General features: G+C 55.3%; 4 protein-coding genes across 9 annotated transcripts; 3 read left to right on the top strand and 1 right to left on the bottom strand.

The window, feature by feature from the left end:
• The first annotated feature begins 1,411 nt into the window (after nt 1–1,411).
• GPSM3 (G protein signaling modulator 3) lies at nt 1,412–3,230 on the top strand. Its single transcript, XM_032340783.1, has 4 exons — nt 1,412–1,548; nt 1,760–1,868; nt 2,088–2,287; nt 2,492–3,230. The coding sequence occupies exons 1-4, from the start codon at nt 1,507–1,509 to the stop codon at nt 2,627–2,629; spliced, it is 489 nt and encodes a 162-aa protein (XP_032196674.1). The 5' UTR covers nt 1,412–1,506; the 3' UTR covers nt 2,630–3,230.
• On the top strand, nt 2,205–9,150 carry PBX2 (PBX homeobox 2). 2 transcript variants are annotated; one of them, XM_032340775.1, is made up of 9 exons: nt 2,205–2,287; nt 5,245–5,318; nt 5,555–5,802; nt 5,890–6,080; nt 6,233–6,368; nt 6,506–6,659; nt 7,025–7,113; nt 7,220–7,306; nt 7,423–9,150. In XM_032340775.1, the coding sequence occupies exons 2-9, from the start codon at nt 5,270–5,272 to the stop codon at nt 7,513–7,515; spliced, it is 1,047 nt and encodes a 348-aa protein (XP_032196666.1). In that variant the 5' UTR covers nt 2,205–2,287; nt 5,245–5,269; the 3' UTR covers nt 7,516–9,150. The 2 variants fall into 2 exon arrangements, with proteins under 2 accessions (XP_032196666.1, XP_032196665.1); XM_032340774.1 differs by lacking the exon at nt 2,205–2,287 and adding an exon at nt 3,813–4,317.
• A 408-nt stretch (nt 9,151–9,558) lies between these two features.
• AGER (advanced glycosylation end-product specific receptor) lies at nt 9,559–12,572 on the top strand. Of its 5 annotated transcripts, none has more exons than XM_032340769.1 (11): nt 9,650–9,716; nt 9,904–10,010; nt 10,139–10,331; nt 10,511–10,575; nt 10,723–10,810; nt 10,908–11,090; nt 11,178–11,305; nt 11,492–11,630; nt 11,919–11,942; nt 12,049–12,175; nt 12,272–12,572. In XM_032340769.1, exons 1-11 carry the CDS (start codon nt 9,665–9,667, stop codon nt 12,369–12,371), a joined length of 1,206 nt encoding a protein of 401 aa, XP_032196660.1. In that variant the 5' UTR covers nt 9,650–9,664; the 3' UTR covers nt 12,372–12,572. The 5 variants fall into 5 exon arrangements, with proteins under 5 accessions (XP_032196664.1, XP_032196660.1, XP_032196661.1 ...); XM_032340770.1 differs by having other exon boundaries at nt 12,297–12,572; XM_032340773.1 differs by lacking the exon at nt 11,919–11,942 and having other exon boundaries at nt 9,559–9,716; nt 11,178–11,309; nt 11,608–11,623; nt 12,082–12,175; nt 12,297–12,572.
• A 196-nt stretch (nt 12,573–12,768) lies between these two features.
• RNF5 (ring finger protein 5) lies at nt 12,769–15,176 on the bottom strand. The gene is made up of 6 exons (XM_032340782.1): nt 14,926–15,176; nt 13,987–14,005; nt 13,779–13,891; nt 13,614–13,668; nt 13,420–13,537; nt 12,769–13,340 (listed from the first exon to the last, which is right to left on the bottom strand). Exons 1-6 carry the CDS (start codon nt 15,063–15,065, stop codon nt 13,243–13,245), a joined length of 543 nt encoding a protein of 180 aa, XP_032196673.1. The 5' UTR covers nt 15,066–15,176; the 3' UTR covers nt 12,769–13,242.
• Nucleotides 15,177–15,496: the final 320 nt, after the last annotated feature.

Here is a 15,496-nt window from a genome sequence, read left to right on the forward strand (position 1 = left end):
TAAACCATGCATATCCTTTGTCCTCTTCCAAAGGCATTTAGTTATTCCTAAAAGCATCAAGTTGGAGAGAGCACCTCAAACATTATCCACCTTTCAGGAACATGGTTACACCTCTTTAATGGTGATGGGCCTGAGACATGGAAGCATGAGGCATTTTGAAAGCTAATAGTAGGGTGCCTGGCTGGTTCAGTCATTAAGCAACTGCCTTCAGCTTGGGTCATGATCCTAGGGTCCTGGGATCGATTGGGCCCCAACACCTTTCTCCCCCCACCCCTCGCCATTCCGCTTCCTCCTCAGCGGGAAGCCTGTTTCTCCCTCTCCCACTCCCATGCTTGTGTTTCCTCCCTGGCTGTATCTCTCTCTGTCAAATAACTAAAGTATTTTTTTTTTAAAGCTAATAGTGACTACCGTTTATTGAGCATTCACTATATGCCAAATTCTTTTATCACATTTAATCCTCACATCAATTCTACAAGGCAGGTGCTATTAAAACTCCATTTTACTCTTTGAGAAACTGAGGCACAGAGATTTTATTTGCCCAAGGTCGCAAGGCATTAAATGGTAGAACCCGATCTCATCACATTTCATGCTCTAAGCCACTCAGCTGTAAACATAATAGGGCAGGTTGCCATTTAGAGGTACTAAAATATCCCTACCCTGCTCCTACCCTGGTGCCAACCAGCCTGACCAGCACTGAGACCACGCCAGGGAGGTGGTTGTCTCCCTTTTCCATTTCTGTATCCTTCATTCATGAGTAGAGGAAAGTTACCCCTGACCCTCATCTCACATTTGGTACATATCTTGTACCCTGACTGTAAGCACCTGGAGGGCCGGGATAACTATTCAACACACATTCATCAAATAGGTACTGTGGTGTTAAAGTCACTCCTAGAGGTATATGTTTGAGGGCCCAACATCCCTGGGCCTGAGTCCTCTGCTTCCCACTGGAACCATGCCCCTCCCAGTCCCCATAAGTCTTTGGGAAGTTGGGACACAGGGGAGGGTCAAAGCCTATATCGGGGTCCTCTTAGGAAAGGGGCCTGGGGGCGGGAGGGGGGTTCTGAGGAGTAAAACCACTTCCTGTGTAGCTAGTTCCTGTGTTGACAGAAAGAGCTGAAGGGGAGGAGGGGAGTAGAGAGAACAGAGCCTGGGGTTGGGGGGTCAACTGAGACCCAAGATGAAAAGGCCAAGAGTCCTTCCCCATCATGAACACCCTCCACTACTGCAGCTGGAGGAGCTTTTCCCAGTCTCTGTGCTCCCCTGGGGCAAGAGAGGTCGAGCAAGCAGTTTGGGTGGGAAAACAGAACTGGAGGAAGTTGACAGGGATGGGCGGGGCCCGTGGGGGGGGGGCTGACCAGGAACCCAGCTTCCTGCTCAGTACCCAGGCATCCAGCCCCTGGCTCACCCCCACCCCTTCCAGCCCCCACTCCCCTCAGGAACCTAGGGTTCCAGCCCTCCTCCCAAATCCCAGCTACCCTTCCCCCTTCAGTTTCTCCCCCTCAGGGGATGGAGGCCGAGAGACCCCAGGAAGAAGAGGAAGATGACCAGGTGAGCTGCGCACCGGGTTGGGGAGGCTGACACTGGGAGAAAGGGAGGTGAGAGGACCTGGGACAGCAACGTAGTGACAGGGGTTTCAGGGGACTTAGAAGGGTTTGAACAAACTGAGGCAGGAACAGAGAGACACAGAGAGAAGAGATGGGCTGTTGGCCTAGCCCCCTGCCCACCACACCCAAGCTTGATTGGACCGGGTGTCTCTCAGCATCAGGGACCCCATCAGGATGAGCATGACTGGCCCCCTATGAACACCAGCACTCGGCCTTGGCGATCTGCTCCTCCGTCCCCTCCTCCTTCAGGGACCCGTCACACAGGTACCCTCATCCGCCCCGGGAGCTCCCTGACCTTGATGCCCACATCCTTCCTGATCCCATTACCAAGGCCCACTCCATCCTGGGCCCTCTCCCCACCTCCTCCTGACTCCCCATTACAGCCCCTCAGCTCTGACCCCAAGTGCCTAAACACCTTGCACCACCAAAGCTCCTTTCTGCCAATTTCTCTGGGTCTCTGAACCCTACCTCTCCTTTTCCCAGACCTGGGGCCCCGCTCCGCCTCCCTGCTCTCCCTACAGACTGAGCTCCTTCTGGATTTGGTGGCAGAGGCCCAGTCCCGCCGCCTAGAGGAGCAGAGAGCCACCTTCCACATCCCCCAGAATCCCCCAAACAGAGCCCCAGCCACACACCGGCCTCTTGAGGACAGAGAACAGCTCTACAGCACTATCCTCAGTCACCAGGTGAGACACCTACCCAAAAGGCAAGATCCAAGGTTCCTGGTCTCTTGGTCCTCCCTCTCCCTAGCATCTGCCCCCTTGCCTAGCCTAGTCCCCACCATGCCCATCACAGGTATCCCCTATACCCCTTCCACCAGCCTTGGCTCCTTTCAAGGCCTGTTCCTCTTAAAACCTCACCAACACCCTCCCTTCCCTCCACTCCTCCAGTGCCAGCGGATGGAAGCCCAGCGGTCAGAGCCTCCCCTACCCCCAGGGGGACAGGAGCTCCTGGAGTTGCTGCTGAGAGTTCAGGGTGGGGGTCGAATGGAGGAGCAAAGGTCCCGGCCCCCAACACATACCTGCTGAGATCTGAGCCACCCCACCAGCCACTCCGCACTCTGGGGCTCAAAGCTGGCCAGCCCTCAACTACTGCGTGGCAGGGACACCAGAGACTGGAGGACCCAGGAGAAATCTCAATATTCATCACCCTCATCCACCTTTCCTGGGAATGGAGGGGGTGAAAGTCCTCAAAACGTGAGCATAGTCAAAGTAGGATGGTCATTTAACTCCCTCCCCTAGTGTGTGGGAGCTTGAAGCAATGAAGGAATCCCAGCCACTGAGGGACACCCTACCCCCTCCTCTGATCACAGGGAGTGGTTCTAAGTCCTGAGTTGTGGAGACATCCCCAGGGGGCAGAATCTGAGGGCTCAGGCCTCCCTATCTCCCAAGAAAAGGCAAATCTCTCAAGGTTAGGGCCTGACAGACAGTCCCACCCTCCTTCTCAGTAAGAAGACAGAGAGGGCACTGTAAAGAGACCATTCTCCCACCCACCACCAGCACCCCCAGCCCCAGGATGCGGGGCCTACAGGCTGTGAATGGACACTTAGTACTCCGCCCCCTGCCTCCCCACGGCTGCTCTGAGTCTGATGTTTTGGTTGTATGAATAAATGTAATTCTCCCAACTGAAGAAGACTGGTGTTTCGGGCTGCGGTGGGGAGGGAGGGGCAGTGGGGGGGGCGGGGGAGAGGAAGGTGAGGCCGGAGGCCGCCTCTCTCCCTAGTCTGGCGAGAGGCCAGCTCCCCTCCCTGGCTGGTTAATTACTGGCTCATTAAGCAGCGGCGGGAGACCTCCCTAATTATGCTCCCCCAACCCCCCCTCTCCTGGTTTTAATTAAGTAGAACAGGGAGGGGAATCATTAGGACAAGAAATATGAACTGAGCTGTCTGTGAACCCAGGCATTCTAGCGGCCAAAGGCCACAAAACCTAGATCCCTGATTCGGAACCCAGGCGGCGGTCCCCTAGCCCCAACAAGCCCCGCTTTCCAGGCCGACGACTTGCAGCCCGGTTGCCTTCGCATATTTTCCCCGTAGGTCCAGTCTCCTCCCCTCGCCCCCTCTTCCCTCTCCCCTCCTCCACTCGGTCCCAGTTCTTCTGCTTCTGTGTGTCTCTCTCCGCCCCCAGCTCCTCCCTGTTCCTCCTCTCTTCTCCCCTCCTCTTCCTCCCCGGCTCCCCTCCCCCAGCCTCCCTCCCTCGCTCCCCCCTCTCCTCCCTCCTCCCTCCTCCCTCTCTCTCTCACACACACCCCCGCTTGGGCCTCCTCTCTCTCCGGCTCCATTTTCTCCGCCGCCGGGGGCCGGGGTCTCCTGTGGGGGGCCCAGCCGGTACCCCAGGTCTCCCTTCAGGCCGGGGGTGAACCTCCGAGGGAGCCGGGAGGGGAGAAACGGGTGGGGGTTGGGGCGGAGGGAGCAGCGGCCCCACCGAGTTTGGGGGGGGGAAGTAACCAGGCGGGGGGAGGGCGGAGCAGGGAGGGGGCCTCAGGGCCCCCCCCCAACTATGGACGAGCGGCTGCTGGGGCCGCCCCCTCCAGGCGGGGGCCGGGGGGGCCTGGGATTGGTGGGTGGGGAGCCTGGGGGCCCTGGCGAGCCTCCCGGCGGCGGAGACCCCGGTGGGGGTAACGGGGGGGTCCCGGGAGGCCGAGGGAAGCAAGACATCGGGGACATTCTGCAGCAGATAATGACCATCACCGACCAGAGCCTGGATGAGGCCCAGGCCAAGTGAGTGCCCCCACCCCGGGACCCTACACAGACCCAGCAGAAGCCCCATTCACAAGCTCTGAATCTTTTGGGAATCCCCACCCCCACCCCCCACTCCAGGACCCTCTCCAGGATCCTACAGCTCTCTTCTCTCCTTACTCCTGTTAGTCCTGAGATAAGGCATCCCTCTCAAACCTCCCTTCACCACCAGACCCTGAAACCTTCAAAGAGGGGAGCCCAGGGTGGTCTCACTGCCCACCCACCCCCCACCTCTCACTGACCCCTGTACCGCCCTGGAACATCCTTCTACCTCCAGAACCCTGCTCTGGCTTTGAGACTAAGAAACTGCTATGCTGTCTGTGTTCCTAACTCTCCACCCAGCCCACCCCCATCTTCTCCAGACCTGGGTCCATCCCAGAGCTCCTACCACTCCTCTCCACCACTTGCCCACCTTCCCAAGGGTCCTCATCCAGCCCTTAGCCCTTGCTCAGCCAGACACTAGGAGCATCAGAGCTTCCTGCCTTGGTCAGTCCCAGGACCCCCCATACGCATCTGTATTGAAATCCCCAGCCCTGTCTCTGGCACCTCAAACTCTGACTCTTCTCACAGTCTCCATCTCCTTTCATCTGAAATCTACCTAGTCACTCTCAAGTTGGCAGTCACCCCAAAATTTCCTTTGTCCCCTTCTAGGCCCATTTCCCATAGCCCCGTGTGTGCTTGTGGTGCCTTTATCTTGCTGCCTGCACCTTCCCCCCCATCTTCCTAAAGCCAACTTCCCCACATCTCCACATTCCAGGAGCTGTCTCCCCGCTCAACTCCGTCATGTCCCCACCCCCACCTTCTACCTCCCTTCTTGTTCCCAGGCTCCCCCTCACCCTCATGGTACCCCCATCCCGCCCCACCGCTGTTCTTGTAGCTTCTCAACTATTCTTTCCCTTTCCTCCCAAGGAAACACGCCCTTAACTGCCACCGCATGAAGCCTGCTCTCTTTAGTGTCCTGTGCGAAATCAAGGAGAAAACCGGTATGTGAGTCCCCCTCTGATTCCTCACCTCTGGGGACTGAACTCTGTTCTTTAGAGGGCTCAGGCCAAGAGTTTGACATTTCGGGGCACTGAGGACAGTAGGGGTTAGGGAAGTTGCTAAGGGAAAATGGGGAGGGAACCAAAGCCTAGAAACGTGGGTCTCCAGGAGACACCAGGAGGGCTACGAGCTGGCTGTGGGTTCCCTGGGTCCCTAAGTTCACTCGCCTGCATGCTAGGCCTCAGCATTCGAAGCTCCCAAGAGGAGGAGCCAGTGGACCCACAGCTGATGCGCCTGGACAACATGCTTCTGGCAGAGGGTGTGGCTGGGCCTGAGAAAGGGGGGGGCTCTGCTGCAGCAGCTGCAGCCGCCGCAGCCTCGGGGGGCGGCGTGTCCCCTGACAACTCCATCGAACACTCCGACTATCGTAGCAAACTTGCCCAAATCCGCCACATCTACCACTCGGAGCTGGAGAAGTATGAGCAGGTGAGGAGACCAGGCTGGCGTGGGTGAGAGGACAGGGCATCCCAAGACCAGAGGGCCCCTCCTCACAGCCCCTGGCGCCCACTGCAGGCATGTAACGAGTTCACGACGCACGTCATGAACCTGCTGAGGGAACAGAGCCGCACGCGGCCTGTGGCTCCCAAGGAGATGGAGCGCATGGTGAGCATCATCCACCGAAAGTTCAGTGCCATCCAGATGCAGCTCAAGCAGAGCACCTGTGAGGCTGTCATGATCCTGCGTTCCCGCTTCTTGGATGCCAGGTGGGGCTCCTTCCCCCCACTTTTCCCAGCCTCAGGGCCACTGGCTCACACACAACACGGTGCTTCATGGCAGTGGCGCCCTCTAGAGTGGTGCAAGACAGACGCCCTGCTGGGAGAGCAGCCGCCTCACCACCATTCTCCATCTTCTGTAGACGCAAACGCCGCAACTTCAGCAAACAGGCCACTGAGGTCCTCAACGAGTACTTCTACTCCCACCTGAGTAACCCGTATCCTAGTGAGGAGGCTAAGGAGGAGCTTGCCAAGAAGTGTGGGATCACTGTTTCTCAGGTATGGGGTGGGACTCAGGGCCGGGATGTGGTGTTCAGGTTAAAAGCTCTCTGATCTGACTGAGGCGGTTACGGGGGGCGGGGGGCTGCGGGAGGAAGGTCTGCACCTGACCCTCCTTTCTGCTCCATGCCTCACAGGTCTCCAACTGGTTTGGCAACAAGCGGATCCGCTATAAGAAAAATATTGGAAAGTTCCAAGAGGAGGCCAACATCTATGCCGTCAAGACTGCCGTGTCAGTCACCCAGGGGGGCCACAGCCGCACCAGCTCCCCGACACCCCCTTCCTCTGCAGGTGGACCCCGCTGCCATCCTGGCTGGTTCTCTTGCACACTTCCGGCCTTTGTTCCCACTTCCTATCTAGACAGGATCCCAGCAGAGAGGGGGCCTTTTGGGATGAGAGGGAACTAGCTGAGATGGGGTGGAGATGTCAGGGGACAAAGGCCAGTCCAGCGAAGTTACTGTCTTCCAGCAAGTGGCCAGGGAGGGAGGGGGAGGCTCAGACACAGCCTGCCCCTGAGTGTTGCTGTGTCTTAGGGATAAGTTGTGTATAGCAGCACACTCCCAGAACTAGTTCAGAGGGCTTTTTGGAAACACAGGACTGTGGTGAGTCTCAGGCTCTGTTAGACTCTTCCCTAATACCCTCTCTGCTCCCTTAAGGCTCTGGCGGCTCTTTCAATCTCTCAGGATCTGGAGACATGTTTCTGGGGATGCCCGGGCTCAACGGAGATTCCTATTCTGCTTCCCAGGTCAGGTGGCCCGTCTCCCCTCGACCAGGGCTTGCCCAAACTCAGTTTCCTGCTCTCCAGGGTATGAGACTCCTCACCATGTCCTGCCCTTCTTTGCTGCCTGCAGGTGGAATCACTCCGACACTCAATGGGGCCAGGGGGCTACGGGGATAACCTTGGGGGAGGCCAGATGTACAGCCCTCGGGAAATGAGGGTGAGTGAACACCTGACGCTCCCTTTGTCCACGTCTCACCTGGACAGGACGGCTTTCCTCTGGCCGTGTTGTCTCCCACACTGGATTTCCCTGCCCTAACCTCTCTCTTTTTCTAGGCAAATGGTGGCTGGCAGGAGGCTGTAACCCCATCCTCAGTGACATCTCCAACAGAGGGACCAGGGAGCGTTCACTCTGACACTTCCAACTGATCTTGCCCCTTAGGGCCACAGGGGTGGGGGCTCACAAGGCGACTCTTGAAGAGGACGCAGGCATCCAGAGGACAAACCCCAGACACAGGAGAAGCACAAGACAGAGAAGGGCAAATGGGGTCATCCCTTCCCTGACCAGACTCTCCAGTGCTGGGGGTACTGACTACATGGCAGGGAAAATGGGGTCCCCTAAGGGGAAAGTGGGGTCTCAACCCCTTTTTTCCTTTGTCTTTCTTCTCTCCCTTTCTCTCACACATACACCACACACTCAGAATTCTGTTGTTCAGATTGCTTTCCCTTTGCTCTACCTGCCATACTATATTTCATTTCTGTATCTTTCTCTGGGCTCCCCCACTCTTCCCTCCTCTACCCCACTTAACCTGCTCTGGGATCTGTGGAGAAGCCAGCCCTGCCTGACCAGAGATGCCAAAACTGGGGACACTCCTGGACAGAGGACATGGGCCATGAACTCTGTGCCTCCCCACCCCTGCCCCTCCAGATGGCTTTATTACCTCATACGCAGCTCATCTTAAACCAATAGAATCGCTCGGTGGACGAGAGTGTCTGACTCAGATATCTACCTCGGAGGGAGTTTCTGCTACTTTAGGGAATTGTTGACTGGGCTTTGGGGTTTTGTTTTTGTTTTGTTTTGTTTTTTTTCTTAAAGGAAAGAAACGAAACCCTGGGATCCATCTGTACTATCTGAATTTTTTGTTTTGTTATTGGTTCTTAATTTTTAGTTTGGGGAAGTAGATGTTTTTATAAATATATTGGTTTTTGGTTTTGTTTTTGTTTTAATTTCTTACTTCCCCACGTTAGGGGTGATAGCCAAAGGGGTCATAAGAGAAAGGGGAACAAATAGAACTTGTAAAGAGGCCCACCTGGCTCCAGTCCTATCCATCAGAAAGTATGCTTAGCAGGGCCCCAAGCCTGCCCCCCTAAAATGACTTAGGTATTTTTGCTTGTACGATCACTTAAGTGTTCTTTGCTTATGCAGGCAGCTCTCTGCTGCATTTGATGTGGAGGTAGTCAGGGGCTTGTTCTGCTGACCTATCCCCTTCTCCCCCCACATACAAACACACGGCACCCCTGGGCAGGGCTGGACTCAGTAGTTTTGAGGAAGAGCCACCTTCCCCTGTGAGTGACACGTCTTTAAATCTTTTTAAACTACTCTTTGCAGACTGGAGGGGAAAGAATGGGGAAGGGGTTATTGCCAAATATGGTGAATGTGGGTTGGGGTACCTGTATGTGTATCTCCCTCAACTTCCCCAGAAATGAGGCATTTTTTTTTCTCAGTTCAAAATCAAGAGGGTGGGGAGAGAGAAGAGGGAGATTACAAAAAGCCAAGTATGGGGGAAAGTAAAATCACCCATGTCCTATTCTTGGCCAGAAACCTACCAGCTGAGCCCCTCAAACATCCTCAGGATTTTACAAGACTGTCCTAGTGAGGAAACCTCTCCTGTCTAAGATCCAGGCAGGACTGGAAGGGAGCAGATTGGATGGGTGTATGATGGGTGGTGGGCAGGATGAACGGGTTGGGGGCAGTTCTCTCCTCACTTGTAAACTTGTAGTTTCACAGAAAAGGAAAAAAAAAACCACGCAGTTTTAAATAAAGAAATTTCTTTTTTCCCTGGGTTTAGTTGAGCATTATTTTCAAAAACATAAGAAACCCCAGAACAAAATCTCTCATAAAACCCCACACAGGTGTTTCCCCCAACTCCTCCCAGCCTTCCCCTCGCCACCCAGGTCCCACAGTTCACCTTCAACCCTCCCCAAGGGCAACAGCCAGGCCTGAACCCTGTCGTCCAGCAACCTTACCTAAGCCATATGGGCTCCAGTTCGTCCACCAGGCAAGCCCTCAGTAGACAGAGTTGGGGTCCTGAATAATGAGAAATTCTAGGAGGCCCACCCCCCCCCCTCCCACCGTGGATATGGCTGTGCCTGGAGACCGGCAGTGCCTAAGGGTGGGGTGATCATTGTTTCTCCTCCTACCTGAAGGACTCTTGTCCAAGCAGCATGAATTCCTAGCATTCCCTGTGGCGGGACAGGACGGGAAGATGGGGGTAGAGGAGAGGGTGCAAGCCCCACCTAGGGCAGTGGCCACAGCAGTGAGGGGCAGACAGAGCCAGGAGCCTGGGAAGGAAGCAGGATGGCAGCAGGGGCAGCAGCAGGAGCCTGGGTGCTGGTCCTCAGTCTGTGGGGTGAGCCATTCCCCCCCCTCACACCAATCCTCCCCGTAGAAAGCATTTCATCCCACTCCCCAAATCTGCCCAGAACTTTGTGGGAACCTGGCATTGCTTTTCAAGCTCCCTCACCCATCTTGACCTCCCCTAGTTTTGTTAGCCTCTCCCTTCCTTCCTACCCCTCCACCATTGTACTGTCTCCCAGGGGCAGTAGTAGGCGATCGAAACATCACGGCCCGGATTGGGAAGCCACTGGTGCTGAACTGTAGGGGAGCCCCCAAGAAACCACCCCAACAGCTAGAATGGAAACTGGTAAGCAGGTCTCCTGCCACAGTTTCCCTGCTTCCAGAGACCAGGAATGATTCCCTTCCCCACCTCCTGTCTCATGAGTCCTTTCCCAAAGGACTCGCACTGTTCAGGCCCCTCTCCTCTGTCCTCAGAACACAGGTCGCACAGAAGCTTGGAAGGTCCTGTCTCCCGAGGGAGACTCCTGGGATAGCGTGGCTCGAGTGCTCCCCAATGGTTCCCTCCTCCTGCCAGCAGTAGGGATCCAGGATGAGGGGACTTTCCGGTGTCAGGCAACAAGCAGGAATGGAAAAGAGATGAGGTCCGCCTACCAAGTCCGAGTCTACCGTAAGAGTTCCAGGACCTTCTCCATGGCCCACCTCTCATCTAAGGAAAAGCCTTTAACCCCAGCCCTTGATTCCTTGGCCCTGGTGTGGAAGAACCTGTGACTTCAGCTGCCCTAGATCCTACACCCGCGTGTGAGTCTTCAAAGCTGCAGCCTCTGACTGAAATTTTCCTTCCTTCAGAGATTCCTGGGAAGCCAGAAATTGTCTCTCCTGCCTCTGAACTCATGCCTGGTGTCCCCAATAAGGTAGCAGAAGGTCGGGGAGGGGGGAGTAGAAAGCAGTCCTAAGAAGAGGAAGGGGAGTGTAAGTTCTGTGTGTGTGTGTGTGTGTGTGTGTGTGTGTTGTGTGTAGTCTCTTATTTTCAAAGATAATGAAGGTCACTCTTTCCCCAGGTGGGGACATGTGTGTCCGAGGGGGGCTATCCTGCAGGGACTCTTAATTGGCATTCAGACGGGAAACTCCTCATACCTGATGGCAAAGGTAAGTCCCAAAGTCTCCCCTCCCAGCTGCTTTCTTTCTGATCCCTCTCCCACACCCACCCTGGGATATCTTGCCTTACCCTCCCCTCCCTGCACAGGAGTGTCTGTGCTGGAAGAGACCACGAGACACCCTCAGACAGGGCTTTTCACACTCCAGTCGGCGCTGATGGTGACCCCAGCCTGGGGAGGAGCTCCCCACCTCACCTTCTCCTGTAGCTTCAGCCCTGGACTTCCCCGGCGTCGAGCCCTACACACAGCCTCCATCCAGCTCAGAGTCTGGGGTGAGTAGAGACCCTCAGGGAAGAGGAAAGCCCACGGCCACTAGGACCACACAGGTATAACTCTCAACTTCATGCCCTCTGCCCCAGAGCCTGTGCCTCCAGAGGTCCGAGTGATGATACAGCCAGAAGGTGGAAAACTAGTTCGTGGTGGTACTGTGACCCTGACCTGTGAAACCCCTGCCCAGTCCTCCCTTCAGATCCACTGGATCAAGGATGTGAGTGACTTGGGGAGGGGGCTGGGAAGTAGAGAGACACATCACTGGCAATGAGAATAGGAGGCTCACGGAGAGGCTGGCAAGGAGTTGGGAAAGACAACCGAGTACTTGAGGATGTAAAGACAAAGACAGAAGTATGGGATGTGTGGAGATTTTATAAGTCTCCTGTCCCCCTTCCACCCCCAGGGCATACCCCTGCACTTTGCCCCCAGCCCTGTGCTGCTTCTCAGTGATGTGGAGTTTGACGATGAGGGAAGCTACAGCTGTGTGGCCACCTATCCCAGCCATGGGCCCCAGGAAAGCCCGGCTGTCCGTGTCGTCATCGGTGAGAAAAACCTCTCTCCAAGCCCCAGGGATCCTGGGGCTGGGCTAAGGGACAGTGCAGATACCAGTTCCCTAGCCCAACCTGGCACTGTCTCCAAGAACCACACCACTCCTCCTTGGTTCACCCACATCCAGGCCTCCTCTGCCCCACCCAAACTCTCCTGAGAAAGCAGCCCAGCTGTTCCCTCTCTCCTCTCAAGAAAGGGGAAGACTCAATCAGGGCTCCCACTAATAGCCTTCTCTCAAATTTAGACCTTCCCTTCTAAATTGCTCTGACTTTGCCTTTCAGAAGCAGAGGAGGAGCCCATCGCAGGTGAGGGGTTGGAAGCAGATGGCCCCAACGGGACTTGGGGATGGGTGGTCAACAAGAAAGGAATGGTGAGTGGTGGGGGCCCTCACTTCTGCCCATCTCTCTACAGGCTCTGTGGAAGGGCAGGGACTGGGAACTGTAGCCCTGGCCCTGGGGATCCTGGGAGGCCTGGGGGTCGCTGCCCTGCTCATTGGGGCCATCATGTGGCGAAGACAGCGACGCCGAAGAGAGGAAAGGTGAGTGAGAAAGCCAAACAGCTCAGACTTGGGACCACCAGGCAGCAAGGAGGGGTGTGGGGGCAGGAATGACGGAGCGCTAGAAACCATGTGCAGAATTCTCCCCAATCCCCCTCCCCAGGAAGGCCCCAGAAAACCAGGAGGAGGAGGAGGAGCGCGCAGAGCTGAATCAGTCAGAGGAGCCAGAGGCAGCTGAGAGCGGTGCAGCCGGGCCCTGAGGGGTGACAGCTAGACCCCATCTGTCAGCCCCCTTTTCTCCCCCCGCCCCCAGCTGCTCTGTCCTGGCCTCAGAGCACTTTCCCCCTATATAACCTGTACCCCACCTCACCAAACTTGCTTCCACAACCAGAGCCTCCCATAGTGATAAGTAAACACCTCGCCTATTTGCTCTCGTGCACATGTCTGTCTGTGTGTGTGTGAGAGAGACAGTGAGTGTGTGTGAGACACCCTCACCCCCTGAATCCTTGAGAGTCTTGAAGAAGAGGGGCTCACCCTCACACCTCCCCATACCACACAGATATTTACTCAGTTGGGGATAAGATGCTCCTGTCCTGGAAGGAAGGAGGAAAGGACAAAAGTGGGCAGAGCTCCCATCAATACATCTCACCTTGTTTATTGAATTTATAATAAAGGAGGTAGTGAGGGGAAGAAAGCACTTAGAGGCAGAAACCATATTAGACAATAGGGAGAGAAAAATTAAGTTAAATCAACAGGGGGAAGGTAGGGGAGAGTCAGAGGGAGCCTTGTTCATCTTTCAACATCAAATCAGTAAAAGTGGGGGAAAGCAAAGGATCAGGAGAGAGAAGAAACAGACATCCTCTTCTGTCTGTCCTCCTGTCCCAGAGGTGGGAGTCATGATGCTACTCAGTGAGTTCAGAGCAGAAGGTTCTCCCATACTCTGCACAGATGTCACTCCTCCTACCCACAGCCTCCTAGAAAGTAGCCGTGGCCTTAGCCAATAGAAAGGGAGGAGCTGGGGAAGGAGGGGCCAGGAGTAAGGAAGGGTCAGCAAGGACCCCCAATACTGATTCTCCTCTGGCTGGAGGTGGGCAGGAAGGAGACAAAGCTCAAATACTGAGCAGCCAGAAAAAGAAGAAGATGGCGAGAAACAGGAAGAGGGAGTCCTGCCAGCTGGAGGCCGGGTGACCCTGTCCCAGATCCACACCTGTAGGAGAGAGGAAAGCTGTGGAAGAAGCATCCACTCCTAGGTTGGGAAGGGGCCTGAGCTGAGGGAAGGCTCTTACCTGTACCCCGATGGAATGGCTCATGAGAGTTGAAGACGGTGGTGAAAAAGCCAAAAGGAAAAGCACCAACACCAAATGAGAAGTGAAAGCCCCCGGTATCTCCAAATGACTGGAATCCCTACGGAGGTGGACAAAGTCAGAGGAGAACTGGGCAGGTCTTTGGCAGGGAAGGAACACAATTAGACAAGACTCACCCCTCTGCTTTCCGGGGCTGGTCGCTGGCCCTGGGGGCGGGGTGGAGTTTTCAATCTGAAGGACGGGAGAGGGGCTAGCAATGAGAAACCATCTCCTCCCTTCCACACCCCACTCCCAGGGCAGAAGCCCTCCATCTTCCCTCAGTAACACCCCCTCTCTCTCACCTGGGGTCCTGGGACTTCTGGCTCCCTCGCCCATAAAGAGGAACAACCTTTTCTCTGCTGATCCCAGCTTTACACACTGGGCACTCCTGCCGCTCTGGCCGCGTCTCCAGCCACTGAGGGAGAAAATGAAGTGGTTTCCAGTTCACAGCAGGGTCTTTCAACTCCTCAGACCTCCCCATTTCCCTCTTCATCTCCTCTGAGTACGCACCTGATGAAGACAGGGCCAACTGGATGGGGGGAAAAAAAGAAGGTCAAACTAGCTACAGAAAAGACAGACACAGACCCAACCTCACAAGAGTCTGATCTCACCCCCTCTTCCCAGGTATTCCCTGTTTCTTTTCCTTTTTTTTTTTTTTACAGTTTCTACCATGCCAGCTAGTCTGGCTTTCCTGCTTCTCTGATTTCTCTGATCTTACAACATGTAAAGTAATATCCATCCTCAACATGCTCAACCCTCTCCTCTCCCCCGCCCACACACACACGCTTGCACTCACGCACCCATCTCCTCCTCCCTTCTCTGCCTTTTGACTTAAGTTTTCAGGTGTCTTCAAACAAGGCTTTCCAGATCTCCTCTTTCAGCCCCCAGCCCCATCCTTGTCCCTATCACTCCCAAACCATTTTTTCCTCTCTTCGAGGCTCAATAATGTCCCTATTTCCACCATCCTTTAACTTCTCAAGATTGCCCCTTCAGTGCCCTTGTTCTCGGGTTTGTCATACCACTCCCTATCAACATCTCGCCTGAATGTGATCCCACATTCCCTAGGTGTCCCCTACCCAACTAATAAGGCATGTCACCCCTAACCTTTGAGTCTAATCTATTAACACCTGTACAGCTTAGACCTCTCACATTCTCGGGTCTCACCTGTTACAGATGTGCTGTGACGCCCACCCCGCCCCAAATCCTCTTAACACACCATACATACCCCTCAGCTCCTAGTTCCTATGACTCTCCGTCCCACGAGTCTCCTCTGTACAGATATGACTCTCTGGCCCACACAGACCCAAAGAGACCTAAGTCCCCTCCTCGGGCCTCACCGATGTGAATGTGCCCTCCGATTATCTGTATAATTGTATGCCACCCCGCCCACAACCCCACCCCCCTAGTAAGGAGGTGAGCCCTTCTTTTCTCCCCCTCCCGGATCCTCACCAGTACAGGTGGCCACACACACTGACCACAGCTTCCCGAGCAGTCTCCAAACATATATTACATTCGAAGGTCGCGCCCGCCCCGCCCCGCTCGCGGTTTGGCCCTTCGGGGCCCCCGTCCTCATCCTCTGCTGCTGCCATGGCCAGTTCTGTTTAGCCTTCACGTACCCCTTAATCCCCCAAAAACACACACACACGCCCCAACAACGAGAAACCGCCTCCAACCCACGGTCGTTGGGCGGGCTCCAAGGCTTTCTTAAGCACTATTGGCTTGAGTGACTGACAATCACACAGTTCAAAAGAAAGGATTGGTCCAAAGTGTAGGGGCGAGGTTTGCGCCGTCCTGCCCTTGCACAATGCTCATTGGCTAATACAGTCTCAGTCAGTGTGCAACGCGAACGGATTGGTAACAATTCGACACGTGCCGTCGCACGACCAGGGGAGCTTTATTCGTCTGATTAGCTGCCAATCATAACCAAAGACCAAAAGCAATTGGTTCGGGGCTACACAGGCCTCGCCTACTCTAAGTTGCCTTTCTTTCCTTCACGTCCCCTTTCAGAGAATGTCTGGAA

Source organism: Mustela erminea, chromosome 4, assembly GCF_009829155.1.
Source record: "Mustela erminea isolate mMusErm1 chromosome 4, mMusErm1.Pri, whole genome shotgun sequence".
Lineage (NCBI taxonomy): Eukaryota > Metazoa > Chordata > Mammalia > Carnivora > Mustelidae > Mustela > Mustela erminea.

What these genes read in the sequence shown, in the direction of transcription:
- GPSM3 (XM_032340783.1), top strand. Translation starts at nt 1,507, where the DNA reads ATGGAGGCCGAGAGACCCCAGGAAGAAGAGGAAGATGACCAG. An exon ending in TTCAGGGACCCGTCACACAG is followed by an intron (nt 1,869 to 2,087) that starts GTACCCTCATCC and finishes TCCTTTTCCCAG; the next exon opens with ACCTGGGGCCCCGCTCCGCC. An exon ending in GCACTATCCTCAGTCACCAG is followed by an intron (nt 2,288 to 2,491) that starts GTGAGACACCTA and finishes CCACTCCTCCAG; the next exon opens with TGCCAGCGGATGGAAGCCCA.
- PBX2 (XM_032340774.1), top strand. Translation starts at nt 4,097, where the DNA reads ATGGACGAGCGGCTGCTGGGGCCGCCCCCTCCAGGCGGGGGCCGGGGG. An exon ending in CTGGATGAGGCCCAGGCCAA is followed by an intron (nt 4,318 to 5,244) that starts GTGAGTGCCCCC and finishes TTTCCTCCCAAG; the next exon opens with GAAACACGCCCTTAACTGCC. An exon ending in ACAGCCCTCGGGAAATGAGG is followed by an intron (nt 7,307 to 7,422) that starts GTGAGTGAACAC and finishes CTCTTTTTCTAG; the next exon opens with GCAAATGGTGGCTGGCAGGA.
- AGER (XM_032340769.1), top strand. Translation starts at nt 9,665, where the DNA reads ATGGCAGCAGGGGCAGCAGCAGGAGCCTGGGTGCTGGTCCTCAGTCTG. An exon ending in GCTGGTCCTCAGTCTGTGGG is followed by an intron (nt 9,717 to 9,903) that starts GTGAGCCATTCC and finishes ACTGTCTCCCAG; the next exon opens with GGGCAGTAGTAGGCGATCGA. An exon ending in CTACCAAGTCCGAGTCTACC is followed by an intron (nt 10,332 to 10,510) that starts GTAAGAGTTCCA and finishes TCCTTCCTTCAG; the next exon opens with AGATTCCTGGGAAGCCAGAA.
- RNF5 (XM_032340782.1), bottom strand. Translation starts at nt 15,065, where the DNA reads ATGGCAGCAGCAGAGGATGAGGACGGGGGCCCCGAAGGGCCAAACCGC. An exon ending in CAGAAGTCCCAGGACCCCAG is followed by an intron (nt 13,669 to 13,778) that starts GTGAGAGAGAGG and finishes CCCGTCCTTCAG; the next exon opens with ATTGAAAACTCCACCCCGCC. An exon ending in GCCATTCCATCGGGGTACAG is followed by an intron (nt 13,341 to 13,419) that starts GTAAGAGCCTTC and finishes TCTCTCCTACAG; the next exon opens with GTGTGGATCTGGGACAGGGT.